Genomic DNA, 27,111 nt, shown 5'->3' on the forward strand with positions numbered 1-27,111 from the left:
GAAGATTGCATCCAAAATTATTTAAAATTTTAAATTATTGGCATTTCAACTGGTAAAAAAAAATTAAATGGACTTTATTCCCCAATGGCACAAAATAATGAGTACTATTCCATAATGAGTATATGTTTATTCTCCCGTTACATGGTGTTATCTATCATTGCCTATATGAAGTATTAGACTTTATATAGTTAGTATATAAGTTTCTATTAGAATGTTCAGTTTGCCTTACATAAGATTATCTTGTTTAAAACTACATTCTTTTTAATGTAGAGTTATCACACATGATTTAAAGAAAAGAGGACTTCAGATCATTAACACATTGTAAATGTATTTTAATGCCAGGAGACATGCCCACTTTCAGAATGGAAATGAATGTTATTTTATATATTTCTTAATTGTACTGTTTTATTGTTCTAACCAAATATGATTTCAGTATTGCTTTGATAACAAGCCATAGTCAGTAGTAATTCTAACTGATGGCAGGCAAATGAGTCAGAGAATCTCTTAATGCTGTAGCTTAAATTTTCTGAGGAAGCAAGCCAAATGACTGTAGAAGTATAAAGTTGTATCTCTAAGGAAATGTCAAGTATTAATACCACAGTAAGTGAGAAAGGAAGTGCATGAGGATGGAACAATTGATGAAAACGAAGTCCCCAGTTATAAGGAGACAGCAGAGCACTTAAGCAAAGTATTTGGAACATGAGTATCACTAGGGCATTTTGTAACTGATCCCTGTGCTGAGAGAAAGTCTCCTTGTTTGGCAACTCTTCTTTTTATTTCTGGTTCGTTCTTCTCATGTCAATCATGAAAAGCTTGTCTACCTTCATCTTAAAGATAAATATTCCAGCTACTGCCCCTCCCTGCATAAAGGTTTGAAGGAGACAGAGTAAAAGGCAGAGAGAGCAGTTGATGCCAGTAGATGCCAGTATAGGTCGCTGCTCTTCTCTCGTGACTCACCCATGAAGTGAACCGTAAGCACAGTCCTGATGCCTTCTGACCACGTGCTTCCGCACCCTGAGGTGAGAGGTTTGGACTGCTCCCGGGGGAGCCTCCCAGCTCCAAACAACTATCAAGATGTATTTGTTAACTCTACAAGGAAAAGTACTTCTCCGACATTGGTTCTTTACGCTGGTGTTTCCCACAAGTATCCTGCCGTGGTGTGGCAGTGACAAATCTGCACGTGTGTCCCCTGATCCCAGAGATGGGTGAGCACGGTCTGCAGCCTGTCAGGAGGCTTGTGTTGGAATATGGCTTCTACCTGTCTCAGAACAGTCTTCTACTAGTGCCTTTGAGGAGAGAGAACGAATTAGCCCTTTTAGTGTACTCTGCTGGAAAGTTTGAAAGTTGCTTTGAAAAATGGTTGTTTCTAAAAATGAAAATGCTTATAGTCTTCGTAGTTGAGTTAACTCTCGATGATGTGTGCTTATGTAGGGGAACAGTTGTAGGGAAAACCCAAAATTCAGGTATATGTTGCCAGAAATGCAAACTAGTTTGTGTATGTGCTGGGAGCGGGGTCGTGAAAGAAAGAAGAGGGAGCACAAATGTTCCTCCGTAATTTTCTGGTGGTATTTAATATTAAAATGAGTTTTCAGTCTCTAAATATACACTAATAGGTGATCCAAAGGCAGCAGAGAAAAATGGAATTTTTTCCATTTTTGGAAAATTGAATTGAAAATCTCCTTCAAATATATAAAAAAGAGACTCCATTTATCAGTGAACAGAGAGTTAACTCTATTAGGAAAATTCAGGACCTAATAAACTCTGCTAAAAGCTGCTTATTGCTGTTTGGAGTGTGTACCTATTTATAGATTTTATTTCAGTTACAGGAGATATATATACATATATCAAAATGTATGTACTATTAATTGATGGGAACTATATGATTACAACCCAGTAATTTCCAGATGAGCTGGCTGTGCTGACAGTTACAATTGTAGCAAGTGGTCAAGGCACTGAGGGTATGTTACATCATTCAAAAACTGATTTTTTACTGTTGTATAAAAGCTACAGGAGAAGGAAGTTTGTTAATTCTGCATTATCAAACATGGAAAATACGGTGTCTTTTAAGAAGGCTTGGTTTTTAGCTCGTTAACTTCAAAATAGCTTAGGCCTTCAGATGCTGAGAGTCTGATTCTGTTGACAGTGACTGTGCCTAATGTTGAACTTGGTCATCCAGGAAGGAAATCAGAGAACCGAAGTCTTCCTTCTCAATGGGAGTGTACCTCAAGTTCTTCACAGAATTTCCTGTTGTGCTCCTTTTCCTTTCTTTCCTGTACTTTTAAAATGCACTCCTTTTCTCCCCATTTCGTTTGAAGTCGAACACTTATTTTGAGCATTTCCCATAGGTCCAAATTGTGAATGAAATCTTGCCTATAATAAGTACATCAAGTTTAAAGGGTGTGCAGTTCACAGATTTATTTTTACATGTTAACATTTGTAAGTACATGTGGTAACTTAGGAAATCTTTTCAGTACTTACTATGAAATTAGAGCTTGTTTAGGTATTTATCTTATCACTGAAGAAATGGGTTTTTCACATTGAGTTAAAAATAATTTCTCTCTGTTACAGGAGGAAATCAGCTTCAAAAGAATGCCTGCTTCTTAATAAATGCATATAACTTATTTTGGATTAAGAATTTTTTTTAAAGAAAGAAAATATTATACTACACTACTGTTTCTAGCGTAATGAAATCTCAGCAAAATCTTTTGATTGCTCAAGTTTTCCTCTGCTTTAGACTAGGGGCAATTTGTTGTTTTGTTTTTTTTTCTTGAAGGAAAACATGCACAGAAGCTTTTTAGGGAACACTTTTTAAAAATTATTGCCTTTAATATTTTATATTAATTTTTCTGAGATTGTATTTTGTTTTACTGTACTTTTAGTAATTAGATTGATAAAATGATTAAGTATGAAAAAAAGTAAAGTTGATTTTTTTTTCCTTTTTATGAAATCTAATTATTTTTTCTTATGAAATCCAGGCGATGTAGTTACAGGAAGCGATGCTCAGGTTTCTGTTCCTGTCCAGACTCTAACTGACCTCCAAGGTACAGTTACCATGGCAACGTAGTATATCTCTTTGCCTGCAGTATTATCATTGCCTACTCCAAAATTCCATTTTTCTTTTTGCCCACCCTCCATTCATACTGTTGATCAGTTCACTACCATTGTTCAGCCACGGAGTGGCACTGTTGTTCAGAACAAAAGTCCCCTCTCATGTCATACCTTAGTGATGCCAAATCTGGCTGTGATGTGGGTTTTCTATGAAGTTTGCACCAGCCTCTTTTCTTGCAAAATATGGTCACTCTATATTTTGTGGTTATTTTAACACTACGTTTCATTTGGAAGGAACACTGAGGTGTTCTTTTTGTTGCATAGGTGCTTTGTGCCAGTATTTAACAAATCAGTTTTGAGAGTAAATGACTTATATGCTGTTTGGATGCATATTATTATATGTATTAACCAGAAATACTTACTATATTTTACCTGAAAGAATTATAACTTGACTTTGAAATAATTGTTTAAGTACAGGCTTTGTATTTTATAAAAAGAAAGTACAGGCTTTGTATTATGAATCTTATTAATAGAATCAAAGTCCAGTGTGACACATCTCTGACTAGTAACTGGCAATGATTTAAAATAAAAAGATCACATTTAAATACCCTCTTGTTTAAAATCTAGAAAAAGGTTTTTTTCAGGAATACAAAATAATAGTAATTTACAGTTAGCACCTCCTTTGGGATATTTAGATGTGTAAATATTGAAGTTGTTGCATTAATCTTTTATTATATAATCTTTTAGATAAAATATGCTATGAAGAAAATTTCTGTATTAAGTGGAAGCCTAGACTGACTTTAAGAATCTCCCATTCAGGGACACCTGGGTGGCTCAGGTCATGATCCCAGGGTCCTGGGATCCAGTTCCACACCAGGCTCCCTGCTCAGCGGGAAGCCTGCTTCTCCCTCTCCCTCTGCCCCTCCCCCTGCTCAAGCAAATAAAAAAAAAATGTTAAAAAAAATCTGAGCCCCGCCCCGCCACACCAAACCAGGCAACTTTTTAACAAGTATTTTGGTATCCCAAAGTTAGTTTGCTAACTCTTTAAACTTAGTTTACTGCAAAGTAGATCTTTGGCTGTGGAATCTCAGTTTATACCTATGGAAAGAGAAAGTTAAAGGTTGTCTGGCTTATTCTGACTTCTGCTTCTATGCTATTGCTCCGTTCATTTTTTCCTACAGACCAGAGCCACGGGAACAGTTTGCTTTTTTAATAGCATCCTAAAGAGGGGGGTTATATCATTTTGTTCAGATCGCTTGTGTTATATAGGTAGAATCATCTTACTCCTTTATTCACCAAGTATTTGTTCAGTGCTTACTATGTGCCAAGCTCTATTCTCACTGGTCTCTTGGCTTTCCCTACGGCTTTACCGGGTTGCTTGGGTACCAGCCCGTGCGTTAGATGACCCAGGCAAGCATACACAGTCAGGAACCAGCTCTTTTTCTGGCTGCCCAGTTCAGAATTCCTCCTGCCTGCTGTGCTCTGACAGAGATTGTATCAGCCTGATAGGGGAGGCTCCAGCTGCTTTATGAGACATGAAGCCCTAATAAAAAGCTTTCCATCTGTGATGATGATTGTGACAACGATGGTAAGAAAATGAGACAATGCCAACCCTGATTTGGAGAAGTCACTTTGTGTTTTCCTCAACACACTTCCTGCAGAGTGTCAAAAAGCAAGGGGAAGTAGAAGTCAACCAAAATAGTTAGTGGTGGCAACAAAAAACTTTCTAATAATCTAGGCTTAATAGGATCGGTAATATTAGTAGTTGGAGAATTTCATCAGAGGCGCCACACCCTTTATACTCTCCTATATAATATTTTAAGAGTAGATACACTTGTAAGGGAAATAAAACTATCATTTAGACTTTCCCAGGTATCCTTTTTCAAAGTAATGGAGTATATTTCAAGAAATGAAGTAACTCAGTTCTTTCAGTGATTCTTTGATTATATGTTTTCATGAGATTTTATATTTGTGTCTTTGCCTTTAAACCACAATTGTATGGGCTTTTTTTTTTTTGAAGAAACGCACTGACTATATAATGAATTCCCATAATTTAAGTCAATAAAAATAGTGTTTGCAAAATTATTGGAAAGTTCCATTTTACATCTCTCAGTGCAGGTTATAGTCATAAAATATGTGCCATGGGAGAATTTGTTTGTGAAGACTTAACTCAAAGGGTTTCCTGAAAATTACTTTTGGAAATTGCCCACCTACCCCAGAAACTTTTTTCAAGAGATATTTAGGAACCACAAAGCTTTAAAATATGGGTACACACACACACACACACACACACACACACACAGACATTACTTCCAAAGAGAATTTAGAATTTCCAACAACAGAAGTATACAAGGATCATCACCTAATGGACCATTAGGAAAGAAATTTAGATTTCTTAAGTTATTGCCATAAGCATTTTTAATATTTATACTTGTGTGTACATATTTATGTTGCAGATATGAATATACATACATACATGCACACATAGATATCATTGTATAACATTTGTCAGGTTGTTTTTAAAAATAAAAAAGGAAGGAAAAGATCAAAAATCTCCCTGCCCAGATAACCATCATTGACATTTTTTTTTCCTAAGGGTGGGGAGGGGCAGAGAGGGAGAGAGAGAATCTTAAGCAGGCTCCATGCCCAGCATGGAGCCCACCTCAGGGCTCGATCTCACAACCTGGGATCATGACCTGGGCTGAAATCAAGAGTCGGAGGCTTAACTGACTGAGCCACCCAGGCGTCCCCACTGATGACATTCTTAAGGTAAAACTAAAACAAAACTAAACCTTAGGCCATCCCAATTAATTAAAGCCATTACATAGAAAAAAATCCCTCTGTTTATTCCTCCCACTTGTTTCTGCCATCCCATTTCCCTAAAGGTAACCATTGTTAAGTTTTTGGTAATTCCTTCTAGGAAAAAAAAATAGATTTTAAATGGAGAAATAACGTGTAAGTCACATGAGCGCGGTAACAGCCCCCATGTCCAGAGTTGACTCTCCTCTGGCCCTTCAAGAACAAAGCACTACCAGAAATGCCCCGGTGCAGATGACAAGCAACAAATTGGTAGAACAACGAAAAGAGAGGTCACATTAACTAGAGTAGAACATAGTGATGATCACACAAAGAGCTCCTACTCACAGGATTGAGAAGAGAAGAGAGACTGAGGAACCAAAAGCTATCCTCGTGATTGACCCCATGTTAGCCACTCTGCTTCTTGATAAGAAATGATAGTCGTGAAGCAAGACAAACAGTTCCATTATGTTCTGGGTAATCACTTTAAGGAGTCGGAGAAACATATGATATGTAAAACAAATTTGGAGAAGCATCAGTTAGCTAGAAAATGCATTGTGGAACACTTACTTCCAGAAGACATTGAATAAACAACGAGAATAAGGGCAGAATTTGCCCTTTACTTTCAAAAGACCTCATTCCGTTTTTCTTTAACTCGAGGTCACATGTACAACAGCCCACCTGGCGCAGCCCTTATTAGGGGCGGAGGGGGGTGCAGCTTTGCCCAGCATGGGCTCCAGAGTTGGGTCTGGGTTTAAATTCTGCCTCCATCACTGCCTGGCCGGATGACTTAGGGAGGTTACATACCCTCTTATCTGGGAAGACAAAAAAAGAACAGCTGCTTCAGGGTGGGTCGTTGGAAGTTACCCCAGCGCCTGCCCCACAGTAAGGACTCAAGAGTGCTACCTGCTCGGATGGTAGAGATGATGCTGGCACTATTATGTGTTCTGTTCAAATCGCTCTGGTTTTCAGAATCAAATTATGAAAGAGCCAGCTCAACACCTCTGTCTTTCCTTTGTTTAATCATTACTTCTGATATCCTATAACCACATGTTTGCATGTGGGCACCTCCAACAGTGCTTAGACTAGACTGTGGTCAGACTGGAGCTGGTCTATTCCAGGGGCTTCAGGATTCCGTTCACTGTCCTGTGACACCAGGATGTATGTTTTTAATGTGTAAACATCAATCTTCTTGCTGTCTGTCTGCCATTCAAGCCTGTGAGGCGGCAAAATGTATCTCATTTTCTCCTAGGTCATTGAGTAAAGTCAAGGTGATCCCCTTTCTGTGGCCACAGCACTGGGCTTCCCAGGCCTTTCCCTTTTTGCTCTTCCGAGCTATGCCTCCCCACCAACGATCCCCAGGCTTCCTAGCCTTCTTAACATTTTGCCTTTGGTTGTCCCGTGTCCAGCTCCTCTGGCTGGTTTCAAGTTTACAGGGGTTCTGCCTGTCCACGTAGGAATACCCCCCAGTCCCTGTTCTTATTTCCCCTTGAGTTTAGTGAGAGAAAAACCACAAGAATATGATGGCGCTCAATAAATATTTTCTCCCTTTCCCCCTTTCCTCCCTCCTAGCCGTTCTGTAGTGGGGGCTCTTCATGAGGCCTGTGAAGCTCATTCAGTCAGCTTGGGCTCTTGACAAAAACCTCCACTGACATGTAACACATGGGACACAAAACTTTCATTGGATGTTTCAGAGAGGAAAAGATTTAATGAAGGAAAGATTTAATATACCTAGACACATCCATACTTAGTCCAAGTAGCACCTTTGTGCACTAGAAAAAGCTACCCCTTCTGTGCAGATGCAGCTCACGGCAGGGCGTGCATCTTCACAAGCAGAACAGCAGAGCAGGTCCCGGATGCCAGCCACCCCACTAGGCAGTCTCCTGTATGGCCTATGTGGTCGTCCTGTGCTCAGAGCTGGTTCACTAAAGTCACTAAAGAGAGGTGCAGCCAATGTAAGACTAGTCCTAACAGGAGAGAGGACTAGCAAGTCTGCAACCCACGGTACCGCATATTAAACTCCCTGCTCTAGATCTGGGAGTCACCGCTGTGCTAGTGATGGTTCCTATCTACTGACTACTTAGCATACTCTCTGATACGCTCAGCCACACTGAGCCTTTTATGCACGTTACCCACTTGGGGTACAAAGCATGTATGAGGAAGAGGTCTCACCTATAGATGAGAACCATGGCTTAGGGAGGGTCAGGGAATTGTTCAAGGCCCCACAACTAGATATCCACTGGGCTTAGACTCAAGCCTAGGTGTATCAGACCCCGCAAGTACTGGTTTGAGGAATTCTGCCTCGGAAACAGCCTTAGCTTAAGCCCTTATAATCTCTTGTGTGGGCAGGTACAGGGATGCCTTACTCAACCAAGCTCCTGTAGTCCTCCTGCTACTTTCCTCCTTAAAATCTGTAGTAACTCCCATCATCTACTGACAGGATAAGGGCCAGACCCCTTAGCATGAGAACAAAGGGCTTCTCTTGATCTAACTGGCCCTATTTAGATCCTCACCTTCCCTTTTTCCTCCCTCCCCCTAGGGCTGGGTGACCAAGAGGGAAAATAAACTCACATTTAGGGTACCAGCAACTCCTAGAAAGAGTTTGATTCTCTCCCAGTGAAATAATCATTACATGCAAGAGAAGCACTCTGGGACGCTAGTATTGGTGTCATTTTCAATTACATATGGATGGCAGGAAGCTCCAAGGGATTTAGTGAGGTGAGGCTCTGCTGGAGCTAGATGCTCCCAGTAGTATTTACCGGTTGCCTTGATAAGTACTGTGTTCTCTGCCGAGAATGACCCTTCCTGAGCCGCCGCCGCCGCCACCACCACCACCCCCAGCACCGCCTGCTCTTCAGGCTCTAGGATGGGGCGCGTACCCATTGCCTGAGACGGGATCAGATGCTCCTTTTGTGCTTCCAGGGTACTGTCATTTACACTTCGGTGTTCGCTTTTATCCCCTGAGATTGCAGGTTAGTCAGTGTGCATGCCAGTCTGTGTTTCCCTTGTACTGCTATTTTTAGGAGCTTTTTAGGAGCTCCTGTTGTGGTCATCCCTCATCCTTAGTGCTGGACAGCGTATCTGTGGGGATTCCATAAGCTCCATCTGCATGGGCCTTGTTCCCTGGTGTTTGGTTATGAGTGAAAGAATATGTGCATGCCTGAGGTGGCCTAAGAATTTGGTCTTTACTTAGTATATTTAAAAATGCCTACAATCGAAAATAATTCTAAATAATTGTCATGAGTCAGGATTTCTGAGAAATAAACTGTGAGACAAAGATTTCTGGGTAGGAAGCTGTTGGGGGGGCGGTGCGTGCCAACAAGGTGAGCATCTGGGGAGTGAAAGGAGCCGCGTGAGCGGAGGGAGAAGTTGAGCTGCTTTGCAGTTGCTGCTGGAACTTCTGGGGCTGGGCTGGCCCTTCGGCGTCATCCGCCTTGAGGCAAGGCCAGCCTTTATCCTCTGCCCCCATCCAGGCACTAGATTGGAGGTAATCCCTGGGGAAGGACAGGATCGTAGACAGAGCAGCTGTCTTCAGCTGAGGGCTGTTTCCAGAGAGGAATTCCTAAGAACCATCATCAGCCAGCACGCCCGGTGGCTGGGAGAATAAATGGCTTAGTCCTGAAGGGGGGACTTGGGCAGGGCACCACAGCAATATATTGAAGAGTGCCCCTCTGAGAATAGGCTTTCAGGTTTAATGCAACAAAAGAAATGATTAATGTTGTTCCTATCAGTTAAAAACTTTAAGGGCGCCTGGGTGGCTCAGTTGGTTAAGCGACTGCCTTCGGCTCAGGTCATGATCCTGGAGTCCTGGGATCGAGTCCCGCATCGGGCTCCCTGCTCCGCAGGGAGCCTGCTTCTCCCTCTGACCCTCCCCCCTCTCATGTGCTCTCTGTCTCTCTCATTCTCTCTGTCTCAGATAAATAAATAAAATCTTTAAAAAAAAACAAAAAACAAAAACCTTAAAAGGTTTAAAGAGAAGTTCAGAACCGCTGGAGAGCTTCGGGGCTCCAAGCTTGTTGAGTGAGAATACTGACTGCTCTCCTTGGGAGCCGTCCGGGGGAGGCCTAGCTCATGCAGTGTCTCGTCCATTTGCCCAGTGTGCCATACCAGTGTTGTCCCCTTCTATGTGTACAAGGCATGGAAGGGCAGGGAAGTCTGAGAGCCCTTTCTTCTGTCTCAAGGCATGCCCAGGCTTTTCCCTCAGATCTCCAGGTGAAAGACTCCATCATCCCCTTTGGGGACGTGTTCTGGTGACTCCCATTTTCTTAAGGTCTAAATGTTTGTGTTCCCAAAGAGAACAAAAATGTTAGTAAGCTAGTTCTGTAATTGAGGGAAAAAAATGTATTTGGTGCAGGGGTTTTCTGTGAGATATAGGCCAATCAGTACCTTATCAATACTACCACTAATGTGGGACTTGATAATTCAGAGGTACATTCTAATGGGAGCTGACCTTAGTGTTCTCTCTGAAAAGGTCATTTGCTAAGCAGAATAACAGATGGTGGGGGTCACAGATGCACCCACTCTGATGTAAGACCCGGTCTAGAGAGAGGCCCTATGAGCCAGCACCTTGTCCCATTTTTCAGATGCTTCTCCCATAGCTGGGGGGAGCCATATATCTGTTCCACAGTTAGTGAAAAGGAAAGACGCTCTTTCAAAAAACTGCTAAAGGATTTAGATTTTTTAATGTTAATACTGTATGGTATAATAATTTCTGGCTTCTGTCGCTAAGGATGATTCCTTTAGTGAGGGAAAATCTGGTTATCTAACCTGTGATTTCTAAAATGTAGAACTTTGAGTTTTTTTATATGTGTGCAACACTCAGACTATTGTAGCATAAATTACATGTGGAAAAGGATAGCGTCACTTCAGTGTCTTAAAAACCTGGCATCTGTCCTGATACATAAAAGTGTGTGCATTTTAATAACCCACAGTGTCCTTAGGTTGACAGTGTGAGCAAAGAAGTATAATAATCGATCCTTTATTAAAGACCGTGAATAAAGTAGCTTAGTGAAGAAGTCTAGTGTTTCATTATTGCCTCTTAATTTTTCCTACAGGACAAAGTTCCAAAACCATCAGTTCATCCCCAAGCACTGAAAGTTTGCCTGGAGGAAGAGAATTCACTGGCTCCCCACCTTCATCTGCTACTAAAAAGGATTCCTTTTTTAGCAACATCTCCCGTTCCCGCTCACACAGCAAAACTATGGGCAGAAAAGAATCTGTAAGTATTTAAGGACACTTTTCCTTTTATCCTTCATCTTTCTCTAGAGTACTGCATTTGTTAAAAGGCCTTCAGTACTGAGTTTTATAAAGCTCTTAACATGTCTACAAACTAAAACAAATAATTTCATCAAAATTTTTTACTTTTATTATTTAACGTAGTAATATTTTAAGGCCACAGTCTGCATCGCACTGGGAGAAAAAAAAGCAGCATCAGTTTAAAGTAAATAGAATCCCAAATCTCCGTCCTTTCTTCCTCTGCAAATGCTTTTTTGTCAAAGCCTGCGTTTTTTTCTAAAATGTAACAAGTAGCATTATACCAAATAATAGATTAAGACACTTATAAAACAAACCACAGTGTTTTTTCAGTTTTAAGTTATTTCTTGAAAAGTAATTATTTTACCACTTGTTTTAAAAAGTTATACAAATTACATTTACATGATGGTATGTTGATAGCTACTCTATAAGATCCTTTGTATACATTGCTCAGAAGGACATATCTAAAGCATATCAACCACTTTAAAAATCTGGTTGTGTCTGAAATTGTTTTTATGCCAACTTCACAAAAAATAAAACATTTAGCCACATCTTATGGGTAATTCAACACCTAGTATTCTAATATAAAGAATCCATCTGCCCACTGGAAGATGCCCATATAAGGTATTACAGAAAAGGATCTAGCTATTACTAAACTAGTTCTAAATTAGAAAACAACAACAAAACTTTCAAACCTTTGAGGGACAATTATTTATGGTACATAGAATAGATAACAGCGTGATATCTACTTGTATGACGGGGTAGGACCTTGGGCAAGATACTCAGATTCCTGGTACTTCAACTATGTCATCTACAAATGAAACAACACACTTTGCCCTCCGAAGGAAGAGTTCACCACATAGTCTCTTGGAGTCCCTTTCACATGTGACAACTATGATTCTCTGATTTGTAGAAGAATAGAATGGAACTCTCATTTAAGGATGGCAGCTTTAATGCAAGCAGTTAGCTCTGCTCCCTCCTAGCCTCCACTCCAAGGACAGTCAGGGTTGTTAAAGGTAAACCCTCAAGGAATAAGGAAACAGGAGAAAAGATAGTAACAAGATTTTGTTCCTTGTAAAACAGATGTTAAGTGGTAACTGACTTAGCAGCCTAAGAAAACTAAATGTTAAGTCAGCAGTAGGTAAAAACCAAGAAGCAACTTGACTTAGATTGTAAACTCCTCTCGAAGCTCAGGAGCTGTAAATGGAGTGAAGTTGGAACTTGCTTTTCAAGAAGCAATTAGAGGAATGGGTGAAACAGGTGATGGGGATGAAGGAGGGCACTTGTGATGAGCACCAGGTGATGTATGGAACTGCTGAATCACTATATTACACTTGAAACTAATATAACACTGTATGTTAACTGTACTGGAATTAAAACAAAAGAAAAAAGAAGCAAGTAGATTCCCTTTCCCACTCTGGCAGAAGACTGGAGGTTTACTCCTCTGAAAAGTGTAAAACAGAATGTCTCCGGACTGAGAGAGGTCAGGCACATTTGAGTACCCCCTACCAGAAGAGGAATGATGAATATATTTAAATGCTGAATCTGAGATCCCCAGGCCTCACCCCACTTGCTTCCCAGAATACCAGGATGTCTGTCCCTTCAGGCAGGAGATGAAAAGAGTTTTCTCTAGATAAAAGTTACAAATTTTTAAAAACACACAAATATACTGACCTTAGGTGTTGTCCAGGGAAACAGCCAGTTCACTTTAGAGTGGACCCACCCTTCACAGCTCTATCCACACACAGAAGTTTCTCTTAGCTTTTAGTTCAGACTACTTTACATGACAGCCAGGGTTCACCAGATACTTGAAGAGAGCATCTGTTAGTTAAAGACCGGCAAAAGCAAATAGAAGAAAGTAACTGGGAGAAAACAGTTTATGTAGGGGAAGAACGCTTCAGAAAAAAGAGAGAGAAAGAAAAAAAAAAGAAAGAAAGCATTCAGAGAGTAAGGACAAAAGCTATTAGATATCAAAATATGATGTCTAAAATGTAAAGCTTAGTAGAAGAGCTGGAATTGATAAAATTGAGGAACTCTCCCAAGAAAACAAAATACAAGACAGAAATAGAAAGTAAGGGAGAAAAATAGAAGAAAATTAGAGAACCAACCTAAGAGGTTCAAAACCTGAAAAATAGAAGTTCCAGACAGAGAGAGGAGAAAATGAAAGGAAGGAGATAATAAAAAATATAATTAATTAAACATTCCACTTATGAAAGACCTGAGTTTTCAGATTGAAAAAATCCTAGAAAGTCCCACACAAGTAAAAATAAACCCACACCCAGATACATCACTATAAAAGGTCAGAACTCTGAGAACAAAGAGATATCCTCCAAATTTATAGAGTTGAGGGAAAAGAAGGATTTCCATCAAAGGATCAGGAATTAAAATAGCTACAGGGCGCCTGGGTGGCTCAGTTGGTTAAGCGACTGCCTTCGGCTCAGGTCATGATCCTGGAGTCCCAGGATCGAGTCCCGCATCAGGCTACCTGCTCAGCAGGGAGTCTGCTTCTCACTCTCCCGCTCCCCCCTCTTGTGCTCTTTCTCTCTCTCACTCTCTCTCTCAAATAAATAAATAAAATCTTTAAAAAAAAAAAATAGCTACAAATTGCTCATAGGAACACAAGAAGCAAGGCAATGGAGGAACACCTTTAAAGTTCTAAGAGAAAATTACTTCTGGCCTTGATTCAATACCTCACCAAACTAATTGTGAGGTTAGAATTAAGCCACTTTCAGGTAGTCAAGATTCAAAAACCTTATTCCCATGTACCCATTCTCAGAATCCACTGGAGGATGTGATCTACAAAAATAAGGACATACACTAAGGATGGGCAATACCTGAGAACAAGGAAAGTGGAGTATCCAGAGCAAGACAAAAAGATTCCTCAGAATGAAGGTGCCTGGGTGGCTCAGATGGTTAAGCGTCTGCCTTCGGCTCAGGTCATGATCCCAGCATCCTGGGATCGAGTCCTGCATTGGGCTCCCTGCTCCTTGGGAGCCTGTTTCTCCCTCTGCCTCTCTCTCTCTGTCTCTCTGTCTCTCATGAATAAATAAATAAAATCTTAAAAAAAAAAAAAAAGATTCCTCAGAATGATAATATGGGGAGCTTCCAAAACTAAATAGAGCACAGCTATTTAGCAGGTCCAGAGAGCAGTAGCCAGCCCAGGTGGGAGCAAGTCAGAAGGTTCTAGAAAGTTTTCTCCAAAAAGATGCTATTTGGGGAACAAGTAATATATTTGAACAAGTTAAGAGGTTTAAACTAAGGGTGAGTTTGGGTTTGAATTAATGATAACTTTATAGAAACTAAGCCACTGAAACACAGGACAATTTGTAACTCCAAAGAAGAACAGAGGAAGAAAGGTTATGATAAGCCTTGTAACTGAGCCATGACTAGAATTTACATAGACATTATACTGAAAGCCTATTGACTATTAATCTAATCAAAATCATGGGGGGAGGGGCACCTGGGCAGCTCAGGCAACTGAGCATCCGACTCTTGGTTTCGGCTCAGGTCATGATCTCTTGGTTGTAGGATTGAGCCCCTTATCAGGCTCTGCACTCAGCACAGAGTCTGCTTCAGATTCTCTCTCTCTCAAATAAATGAATAAATAAGATATTTTTTTAAAAATCATGATAAAATTCTGTGGAGAATATTGGGTGTGGGAACTGTGTGTTTGCATGGGGAGGGGAGTGAGCAGGTGGTAGTGGTCACTAGACCTAAATCTTTATCTTCCATAGTGAAAAATAAGTGTGTAATAGTCTCTAGAAAAAGTAAAGAGGTAGCAATATAAGCTAGAGATATTGAGATGAAAAAAAAATGGGTAAAAGAATTGAAAGTGGTCCCTTCTGGAGAGCAGGAAGTAGAGGGTGGGGCTGTGTGAACTGTTTTTCATAACAGGCCTTATAGAACCATTTGACTCTTCAAAGTGTTATATATATAACTTAGATTAAAAATAATAACTAAAAATCACAACAAAAACAGAATGTATTGGCATAAAAATTAGAAGAGATGTCTGCCTGTACAAAGAACATGTCTAGGAAGAACCAGAATAAGGAATAACAAATGAAAAAGGCATATGGAGACATGTTTCATTTGCATTCTATCATATTTTGGTGGCATATGGATTAGTCTACAACACCAATTAATTACTTTTCTTTATGGTGATAACTGTAACTTAAAACTGAGAAGTCAGGCAAAAATAGAAATAGAGTAAGTCTAACTCTCTACGTAGACCTGTTATGTACCAAGAAACGGAATTAAAATTATTATTCAAAATTTAATATATTCTCTAACCATGGGAAGTAAGTAGGCAGAAATTTTCAAGAGAAAGCCCCTGGTTTTTCAATAGGTTATCTGATTATTCTATGAAATAAGGTAGTCTGTGCTCTTTGCCAGGTAATTCCAGGTCTCCCCCATTCTAAGGCACTTGGTAGGATTGCACCTCTTTGTCTCCCGTGAGCTGTCAGAGCCACATGACTAGTTCTGGCCAGTGAGTTGTAAGGGGAAGTGATGTGTATGTATTTACCACTGCAAGATCTTCCTCAGCTCTCTCTTTCCCTCTGCCAACCCATGATAGACATGAAGTATGAGTGAGAAATAGCCTTTATTGATTTATGCTGAGACTGTTGCTTATCACAGCCTAATGGTACACAGTTGGAAATGTTCAGGCCCATAGCTGGGAACCATTCTCCATGGGACCCACATACCACCATTGTGTTGCCACCCTGATGGCACCAGAGCCCATGACTGGGCCCCCACCATCCCTGGGCCTATTTTGCTTTCATTTTCAGCCCAGTTTGGTATGATACAGGGGCATTCCATGTCTTCAAAAAAGCTCAAGATTGTTTTTCATTAACATCATCATCATCGGTTTCTCACATAAGCAAGTAGCCAGAAATCAAAGCAAAGATACCCCTTGCTTTGGATCCCCAGTGCCTTAAACTATACATATCTTGCAGATTTCAAGACTCCACTGATCTTTTAAAGTGGCCCAGGATCAAGAAGTTGTTAATGTCCATTAGCAAAAGGTTAAAATAGCAGTGGAAAACAGACATTAAAACAAAACAATCTGGTAGTTGCTATCAACCTCAGTGTGGCAAAATCTGCTTATGGTGGTCCTAGTGTAATCATTGAGAAATGATTTTCAAAATCACTGTGTGTGACATATTTTGGACAAGCATCATATCATATCATAGAACTTATTTCCTCTCAGTATCATCTTTTTATGTATCCTAGAAAGCCTTTCTGTAATCCACGGACTGTCTCCTTCAGATGAAGATATATCACATTTATTCCTATCAATGCCCCTGATTTGGCCACATAATAGAATACAAAACTCAGCTAAGTCTTTAAAGAGGTAACACATTAATCTTTGTGTCATATGTTTATGAAAGATATCACTCTTCTTCCTCTCTGAAACGTGAGCAAACTAGAGGGAAGTTTTAAAAATTGACCTTTACTTCATTGTCTGTAGTAGTGTTATTTTGAGGGTTTGTATTTATTCACGAAGACAATTTTCCCCTGCTTTGTTTCCCAAAAGATCCTTTAGGGCTCACCTAATTCAAACCCTGGTTTTCATCAAGCTTTCATTTTTTAGTCTTGAAAACAAAATTGAAAATTTTGATACTTTTAATTTTCCATACTTTATTTTTCATGATAATGTAAATGACATCCAACACTAAGTTTTCTAGAAATCTATTTTAGTTGGTCATTCATCTGAGTGTTAAGTAATTTTTTACTTGTTTTAGCACTGTTAGTCATGTTCCACAATTGTTGCCAAATCATTTTCCAAGAATATCTTTGCTAACATTCAAGAATAGGAAAAATACTGAACATAAGAAAAGCTCTAAAACTGATTTGTGTGTAAGTTCTAATATTTAAGCACATCAGCCAAGTAAAACTTTTTTTAAAGTTCCTGATGAACTGCAAGACATTTTGCTATGCTTTGTGATAATTACATACCAGTCTCCAGAGATCTAAAGTTATCCATAGTTCAGAATCCTCTCTAAACTACAGGAAATCAAAATTGTCTGAGCTAGAAATCCCTGCATGAAACAGGATGTGTAATGAAGTATGTACCCCCCTGCAAGCTCCCAGCGCCACTGAGGGTGCTCATCGTCTGTCTTTGTGACCCCTGCATGCACCCATCATTGCCCTTGGGTAGTTTGAACATATGCCCTGGTCATACTAATACAATTACTTTTGTAATATGCATTGATCTATTCTTTATGACAGGAAAATCACAAAAAGTGTCAGATGAATGAAAACAAATTTAAAAGCTGACACATATTTACTTCTGGAAGTATAGACAACCTAAACATTACCAAATCTACTTCCAGTTATGTTCTAGGAATTGAAAGTTAAGACGTATCTGTATAAGAAATAAATGAGAGTAGTCCCAATGAGGGTGCTTATGGTAAAATTGACAGAGAGGGAAACCCATCAAAAGTTAAGTAGTAATTAAACTAAATAAGAATATAGCTCATCAACATGAGGGACATTAAATGGCTTAATGCCAGAAAAGCAGTAGAGATCTTAATTAATATGGATTCAGAAGATAGATGATCATAGGTTTTTGTTTTTTGTTTTATCTAGACAGGCTTCATGTGAGAGATCAGACTTGAACCACAAACATTTCTTCTTTCATTAAACACAACCATTGTTTTCGCTTATGAAAACTCCAGCAACTGCCTAAGACAGATCGTGGTGGTGGATACTGAGTAGGCAGTCAACAATGTCTGTTGTGGGTGTTTGATTCTCCCTCACAGCCTCTAGCAGAATGTAAAGTGGTTGGGATTATAGCAATTTGCTTGTGGTAAAAATAAAAGAAATTATTATCTCAAATGAGGAAATTTGTTGCTTATTATTTCAAATAACAAGAGTCCTGAGATAGACTAGTCCTGGTCTAGAATTGGCTGATGCAGCTGTTCATTGACATCACCAACTTTTCATTCTGCCATCCTCAGCGCTTGTCCATGATGGGCATCCTCACCTCATGCCCATCATGTTCTCAAGAGGGCTGCCACAGAGGCAGGTATATATTCTGTCATCCTCCCACCCCTCCCTGCCCCTACAAACACAACATCTTCTAGAAAAGTCTTTATTTGGAAGCTCCCCAGCAGGCTTTCCCTCTCCCTCCCATCTCATTGGTTGGCCAGAATGAGATCCCATGCCCATTCCAAAATCAATCTCTGCTAAGGGGAAACTTTAGAGAAGTCCATGACCGTGCGGAAAGGTGGTGGAAGGATATACCTAGATAGCTAGATGAATCATCCCTAAAGTATTAATTGCCAAAATGGTTTCTCTCATCCCTCCCTGAAGCATTTGCCTTTGAAAAGAGCCAGTTCTGCATCAGGGAAATCCAAATCAAAACCTCAATGAGATACCACCTCACACCAGTCAGAATGGCTAAAATTAACAAGTCAGGAAACGACAGATGTTGGCGGGGATGCAGAGAAAGGGGAACCCTCCTCTACTGTTGGTGGGAATGCAAGCTGGTGCAGCCACTCTGGAAAACAGTATGGAGGTTCCTCAAAAAGTTGAAAATAGAGCTACCATATGATCCAGCAATTGCACTACTGGGTATTTACCCCAAAGATACAAAAGTAGGGATCCGAAAGGGTACGTGCACCCGATGTTTATAGCAGCAATGTCCACAATAGCCAAACTGTGGAAAGAGCCAAGATGTCCATCGACAGATGAATGGATAAAGAAGAAGTGGTATATATATACAATGGAATATTATGCAGCCATCAAAAGGAATGAGATCTTGCCATTTGCAACGATGTGGATGGAACTGGAGGGTATTATGTTGAGTGAAATAAGTCAAACAGAGAAAGACATGTATCATATGACCTCACTGATATGAGGAATTCTTAATTGCAGGAAACAAACTGAGGGTTGCTGGAGTGGGGGGTGGGGTGGGAGGGATGGGGTGACTGGATGATAGACACTGGGGAGGGTATGTGCTCTGGTAAGCGCTGTGAATTGTGCAAGACTGTTGAATCATAGATCTGTACCTCTGAAACAAATAATGCAATATATGTTAAGAAAAAAAAAAAAAGAAGAAGAAGAAGGTAGCAGGAGGGGAAGAATGAAGCGGGGGAAATCAGAGGGGTAGACGAACCATGAGAGACGATGGACTCTGAAAAACAAACTGAGGGTTCTAGAGGGGAGGGGTGTGGGAGGATGGGTTAGCCTGGTGGTGGGTATTGAGGAGGGCACATTCTGCATGGATCACTGGGTATTATGCACAAACAATGAATCATGGAACACTTCATCTAAAACTAATGATGTAATGTATGGGGATTAACATAAGAATAAAAAAAATATCAAAATATATAAAAAAAGAAAAGAGCCAGTTCTGTTGCAGTAATGTTTCATTGGTGAATTTTTAGGCAGCTTGAGTTAGATTGGTAGTTGGAAGAGAGATACTGAGTAGTGGCATTCCCAGCAGGCCAGAATTTTCCTAGTTACCTGATTTTCTCTTCAGGCAGTGAGGTATACTTCCTAAGAACACATATTATGTGGAAAGTATTGATTGTAACGTATTTCCTTATGGCTTCTGGGTGGAATTGAAAATCTCTAGAGTATGTCTAATTATAGCATTTTTTTCCAATTAGTAAATATATATTTATAATTTCTCATTGTTTAATCAATAACACTAACGATAGCTGGATTAAAATACAGTCCCATTTAAAATACCGTCCCATTTAATATAGTTTATTGACATGAATAGATATAAGATGAATTTAGACATCAGCAGTTTTTCTAGCTTCTAAGGAATTATAATCTAAGGCCAAAATGAGCACAGATATTTGAAGCATGACATTTAGTTACTCATTAGGTGTTATATGAACCTTGTTCACAATCTTTCTGCCCATGCACCAGCTCAAGGTCAGGGAAGGTGGACCATCTGTCTTTGTAGGAGCATTCCTTCCTCCTATCTACATCTGTTTGCCTTAACCCAAAACACGTAATTCCATCACGAAGAAATGCGAGTGTCAAAAGGAGCATCATAAAGAACTCTCTGTTGTCAACAGCTAACAGGATGACAGTTTTAATTTAACTTAGTAACCAGATTTTATAACTAACTTTTAATATCTTTATACTTTGGTAAATTTCTTTTTAACCAAAATATCTGAGGAGCCCATGAAAACAGAACCACAGGAAGTGGAGGGCTGAACCCTGACTGTAATAATTCCCTTTTTAGGACAGGGAGCTGGTGCCCTTCGGGAACAGATGAGACACTTACTCCCATGCTGGGCCTTCTTCCCCATCATTTGTCTTCATCTCCACCATCCCCATAAAATGCGACGTTGCTAGACTGTACCCATGCTGAACACTGCCCAGGAGGCATAGACAATAGCTGGGGAAGAGCTCAAGTGAAACAGAAATATTTAGAATCCCTGGCCAAAAATTCCTGTGGGTTTGAATCGTGCTTAATTAAACGTGTCATTAATAGCATTTGCTTCCTTCCAATGACCTTTCTTGAAACTTGACATTTATTTAGTTTTTCAGTGCCACATTGCCTTGGGGACAGTCATTTGGTTCCTAAAGTACACATGTGCGCGGCAGGGAACGAGATGGGGGCTTTGAATTGTCCATGCAGCTGGTCAGCTAAGGCCAGAGGCCAAACCGTGAGGACGGCTAGGCTGTCCTCCTTCCCTCTCACTGGCAGCACCACCCTCTCCTACAAAGCGACTTTCTGCTTTTAAATCTTCTGCCCCTAGCATCTCATCATTTGTTCTTTGAAACCCCTATGTTAACTTTTCCAGAAAGCTCTGTGTTTAATCGACTGAGTTTTAATTCCAGGAAGTTTTAATTCCAGGCTTTGCCCCTGTCACGGGAATTCTAGGCCTTTAAAACAAAGGGGGAGATCTGTATCAGACAGGCAGCTTTCCCCTTGCCTTGAAACCCTAAGGCTAAGAAACACCTTTTGATTTTCCCTCGTGCTAGAGCTGCTGGATCAGTCGGTGGCTTGGGCATCTATGCTGCAGCTTTCTCTCTTTCCCTAAACCCTGATATTTCCCCTCCTGGCGTTCAGCTCCAGGATGCCCATGTGTCCGGAATTCATCCGTGTGAAAGTATTGAAGGTGGTAAATGCCAGGAACCCCACAGCTGCAGCGTGGGAGAAAGGGGCAGGGTTACAGAGTGTTCGGTAATGCAGTTTGTGTACTGCTTAATAGAGCCCTGCTGAAGGGGCAAGTGGGTGCGAAAGCCCAGCCTGCACTCTGTTCACTAAGCAGTATGAACTGCTGGGAGCCACGTTTGCCTGGACAAGGGGGCGTTTTTCTCTCTATACACAGGTAATATCCACTCCCCAAGTCCAGCACCCAAAGGAAGTGACTTTTCCTAATTAAATTAAAAGCATGTTTTAGGTTAGTAGAGATCCCAAGAGGGAACTGCAATTGTTGGGAGAATTTTGGACCTTTCTCTTTTGTGGCAATAATGATAAAATTAAAAAAATAATAATAATAACATGGGTGGTACCAGAAAACATGTTAGCATTGATATGAACAACTAATAAGATGAGAAAAGAACAAAAACAAAGTTCTCTTGACCATAAGAATACTAAGTATAATCATTTACATAGAGAGTTCACCATTCATGCTTTATTAAGCTCTTAATAAGCATGTCTGTCATTACAAATGCATGTGATTAACTTCATTGTAAATTGTATTTGATTAGACTAGTAAACTTGGCTCACATAAGCTTAATGTTGATCTGGAGTGTTTCTCTGCTTGTGAAGTACAGTTGGTCATGAACAACTTTTAAAAATATATGAAAAAAACAATAAGCAAGACCCTTCTCAGCCCTGACATTACAATATGGCTGAAGTATTTAAAATGTCTTGAAAGATCACCAGAATATAATCAAATCCCCAAACTTCCTTTTTATTTAAGATGATGGCAGGGCCCTCCCCTCCTTTCGCCCAGAATTGTTACCAACTTAATACAGTTTTGTCTAGAGCCTTATTTCCAGTCAGAACATCATTTTCCAAAGTTACTTAGGTCAGTAGATAGAAGCTTTGACAGCAATAACTCAAAGTATGATACCTTTAATAAGCCATGAACAAATTAGCTTTACCCTAAAACTTTATGGGCTACATTTGAAAATGAGAGAAGAAAACAAAAATATTTCAACTGGAAAAGCAGTTATGTAAAGGGGTCATTTCCCCCCCCCCCCCACCCTATCCCCACCATTTCTTCATACACCCCTGACTAGACTCTGATTCCTGGCTTTCTTGGTAGTATTTCCCAATTATTGTTTCACCTTTGATGTTCTTACTGTTTTGCTTTAAAGTTCCCTATCTTTCTTATTTTGCCTCTTCAACAAACTCTTAATGATCATCTGATCTTATTAAATAAACTCATTCCAGCCATACCTTGTCCCTGCAACAGAAAGGGCCTTTCAGAGTGGCATCTAGGATTGATCACTTTCAGATGACCACTCTGACCTCTTGATCATCAACACCTTTAAATTCTGGGACACTATCCCAAAGTTAAGACAGAATTGTAAATAAGATCATGAAAGTTTGCAGTATTTACCTGAATTCTTTCATCTGTCCCCTCAGATGTATCAAGAGTCCCATTAACAAGAAAGCATAAAGAACTGGAAAATTATAGCATTAACCTGCCCCACATACACATATTCACCCACTGCCACACAGTCCAAAAATGGAAGGGGGCTTCATATGCAAAATAATGTTCCAATTAATTTAGAATAGGCAGGGAGAAATGCTGCCAAGTTGCTTAATTTCAGGATGTTCTCAGTCTAAATTCTAGACAATGTTTTGGATTTGAAGCATATTTATATAGTCCACATGCATCTCTTATTCATTCATAAGGATGCAAAGATATACACTGCATAAAATACCAAGAACAATACTTTTGAAAATGAAATTTAAGAAAATAAGAACGAAACCAGCAGGGTACAAAATGTGATAATGCTAAAACATTTATAGAAATCCTAAGTTCATCTCTAAACAACAGGCAAACTTTAACATCATCCAGCTGGACAGCAATAAAACTATGAATACCTATTTTACTGCCCAGGATAAATGAGTATTGATTTTTTTCTCAGTGTCTATAGTCAAAGTCACCTAACCCTCAGTTTCAATTATGACTAAACTCCTTTTTTGATATCTGTGATGATTATCTTCAGAATTAGGTTTAAAGGTTGGGTAGTCACAAGGTCTTTTTTTTAATTATTATTTTTAATAAATGAGTGGGTCTAACTTTTTTTTTGCCAGAAATTGAAATTTAAATTCCTGAGATGATCTAATGAAATTTAAAGACTTTAAATACTGGACCTTGCATTTCATTCCAAAGAGAGTGTCATTATCTAGGATGCTGAATATGAAATTCTCAAACTGATTCAAATAATAAGGAAAGTTATAAGCTCAAATAAGTCCAAAGAACTTCTCATTTCTAGGTGTACATTAGAATCACCTAGAGAGCTTGAAAAAAATGCCAGGAATAGCGGTATTGAATCAGAATCTTTAAGGTGGTACATGGTCCTTCGTAATTGTTAAAAGCTTTACAGGTTATTCCAACCTTATTCAAAGGTTTAGAACCAGTGATTTAGAAGCTCATCAGCGTCTTCAAGGACCCAAGTTCTTTTCCACCTCCCTGCCCTGTCCTGCTCAGAACAGGCCCTTCCCCAGGTTAGAAGTGAGGAACTGCAGCAGTTCTCGGCACTGTATCTAGTCACCAACGTCTAGAGGGAGAAGATAAACCATGTCTTCCTGGGGCTCTGCACTGGGTCACCTTCCTTTTTTTTTTTTTTTTTTTTTAAGATTTTATTTATTTATTAGAGAGAGGGAGAGGGAGAAGCAGACTCCGCACCGAACAGAGAGCCTGATGTGGGGCTCAGTCCCGGGACCTTGAGATCATGACCTGAGCTGAAGGCAGATGCTTAACCGGCTGAGCCACCCAGGCGCCCCTGGGTGACCTTATTGAGAGGAGGGCCCTCTTGGGGTGGAGGACATGAGGAATGAACATGGAGTACCAACACTCTCCCTACAGAGTCAGAGTTCCGTTAGTGCTACTGAGTGCTGCCATGATCTGTCAACTAAAGCTTCTCTGCAGTTACCCTTGTAGAAAAATACATCAATTTGATTGTCATGATGTATTCATCTTCAAATGAACAGTCATCTTCAGAACAGTCATTTCTGTTATAGACAATTTATGTGTTCCCCCCAAATTACCATGCTGTGCAAAATCATGCATTCAAAACTACTGGACTCATGCAGAAATGGGATTGGGGAACAGCACTCAAAAACTTCATTAGTAATAAGTAAAAAGAGGTAGGAACCTGGTTAAAGTGGTAGCATGGTTTTACACATGTTAAATGATGAACAAAATAGATAAATACTTTAATAAATACAATTCTGAAGCTTGGTTGGAGAAGTGGACCTCAGAAAGATTGCAGCTTTGTGAGTTACCATGAAGTAGTGGAAGGAGGACTATGTGGAATCCGATGGATTTGGGATATGGGCATAACCCATCACACACACTATAACTGAGGTGGCTGGCAGATTTGTGAGGTGTGTGCATGGATACACATATTGTGTATTCCTGCATGTCCGGGTTCAGCTACATGCAGTTTCCAGCATTCATCCGGTATTTCGTGTGGATGTATTTGTGCATAAGCAAACATGAAATTCACATTATGCGCCGTTGTTCCCTAATCCATCAATGTCATTGGGACAGATTCACATTTTCAAAACGAGCATTATCACAGAATTGATTCTACTCTGGGTTTAACATGCATCTTCTGAATGTCATATGTTAGGGGAATGTGGATATAGAAAGATTATACTTTATTAATTTTTTGTTCTCAGTTCAGTAATTAACAGTACCATGTGAATTAGAAATTTTAGAGTAAGTCCATTTTATTAGTGGTCACATACATCTCAAGTATTTTGTAACACTAGCTTGCTCCCCATGAATGTCTTCCTCAGTGTCTGATTCCCCACCAGAATTCTATAGGGGTTACTACTCCCTGGGATAAATCCTGTGATTGTAAGGCAGTCTACAGGGCCCTTGATGATCTCACCCTGTTCAACCTGATCATCAACCCTCCCCTCTGGTCCTTCTTATCCTTTCGGGAATGCACAACTATTCCAGTTCCCTCACACCAACCATGCTGTCTCGTACCTCTGCGTTGTTCTGTTCTGCTGTCTCTTCTGACCAAAATTAAGTTCCTTGTGTCCCATGGAGCCTTCCTTCCCACCCTCTGGAAGCTTTAAGCACTTTTAGTAGATAGCTATGGCCCAACTTAGGCTGCAGATTCCAGAGCCCCTCCCCAAACCTACAGAAGCAGCATCTTGAGATGGGGGACAGGGGTGTCCTAGGTTATCTGCAAATGCTTCCTTTGCTTTGACTGTCAGAGAACTACCAGTATTCAGTTACAAGACTCTTGTCTCTATCACAGATTTTGTGTCTGGCACTCAGTAAGTGTTTATGAATGATTCTTGTTGGGGGATTTGCATGCTTTGCAAGAATTCAGATGTATTAGGTTTTACTCTTACCTTTCCTAGGGCCTAAAAAGTCACCTCGTTTCCCAGTGACATTCAGCAACCACATAAAAAAAGTAATAGCAATTGTTGGTATATAGTGAGAAATGGGGTTTTTATAAATTAGCTTAAGGGGTAAATTAAAAGTGTGATAGGCATGTGAAATAAGCTAGGTAATTTAGAAAATTATTTCCTTCTCTGTCTTTTTTTTTTATTTCCAACATCTCAGAATCCGTAGTGTTTGTGTTAATCAAAGGTGTTCCAATGCTTGGTTTACTCTTACCAATTGTAACAAAGTATTTCTTAAACCAAGCTTGATCCTTAGCTTGGATTTGTGATAGGGTGCCATTTTTTGCTTGTCCCCAATGGGACATTATGGGAGTCAGCCCAGGGGATGGTGGTACAAGGGTGCACATTTCATCCTCACACGGGTCAATTAGCTTTGCTGTAAGAAAAACAACCTTGGCAAAGGCCCTTATATCCGGGTCAGCCATTGTGCAGACGCCTACTTTTTGGTGCCAGGAACAGCAAGGGAAAGCACGCAGATGGTTCTACCCAGCCGGTAATAGTATGAGAAACTCAGCTGGAGGCCCCGGTGCTGGCTGGGTGGTTTCATCAGTTGGTCTGATCACGTGTAAGCAGAGAGGGAAAAACCCTTGTTAAATAAAGTAACATCTGTGCTAATTGGCATGGTGGAGGAAAGAGCTATTCTGGTTTACAAAAGATGGGTCAGGTTGCCTAATTATAAAAATACAACATGAGATGATAGAGCCTAAAAATCCAAAAGATGGGGACATTTCTCCACAGATGCCATTTAATTAGAGCACCAAACACAGTCCCTTCTAGAAGAGACCTTTTTTCCCCCAGTTAAAATGTTCAATAGATAAGCAATTGTCTTAATAACTATGCTTAACATCTTTATACCTTTTGAATTTTTAAAGGCTAGGAAGTTCCTGAGACATACCATCTGTCTATAATTATTTATTTAAGGGAGGAGTTATAGGATTTTTGTAAATAATAAGGTTTGTAACTATGCAAGTAAGGTTTTATTCTTCCTCTGGTTATACCTGTGTGAGGTTGTCCTGGTTAAACATTTTAATTTCCAGTATAATTATTTCAGGATTATAAATTTATTCAGTTTACTTAGAATTTGTAGTACATGATCCTATCTTCTGGCACCATTCTTATCTTTTCTGTTTATTGTTTTTTTGTAAACAACTTCTAGAAAGGCACAGTTAGATTAAAATAGCTCACAATGTTGAAATGGCAATAGGCACAAAAGCACATTTCTAAAAGCTAAACATATTTAATAAATATTACTTATTATGATTATTGTAAAAATACATTCAGAAGATCCGGGGTGAATTTAAATACCATGGATTATGGACATGTCTTACTTTATCCGTCTTTTTATTGCATTTATGTTTGAAAAGCATCTTTTCTCTGAAATTTATACACAGCCTCTGTTTATCAAAAGTTACAGAAGAGAGCATTCA

At 39.8% G+C, this 27,111-nt stretch overlaps 1 protein-coding gene across 8 annotated transcripts in view; it reads left to right on the forward strand.

Annotated features, from left to right (window-relative positions):
• TBC1D5 (TBC1 domain family member 5) overlaps window positions 1–27,111 on the forward strand; it is a 587,710-nt gene that overhangs the window by 519,037 nt on the left and 41,562 nt on the right. For 7 of the 8 annotated variants that reach the window (XM_034994045.1, XM_034994022.1, XM_034994059.1 and 4 more), the window contains one exon: window positions 10,899–11,062. In XM_034994045.1, coding sequence (XP_034849936.1) covers window positions 10,899–11,062 — 164 coding nt within the window. Of the gene's footprint in view, window positions 1–2,975; window positions 3,042–10,898; window positions 11,063–27,111 lie in introns of all 8 variants that reach the window. The other variant, XM_034994072.1, reaches the window with a different exon arrangement.

Source organism: Mirounga leonina, unplaced genomic scaffold, assembly GCF_011800145.1.
Source record: "Mirounga leonina isolate KUSES-001 unplaced genomic scaffold, KU_Mleo_1.0 Mir_115, whole genome shotgun sequence".
Classification (NCBI taxonomy): Eukaryota; Metazoa; Chordata; class Mammalia; order Carnivora; family Phocidae; genus Mirounga; species Mirounga leonina.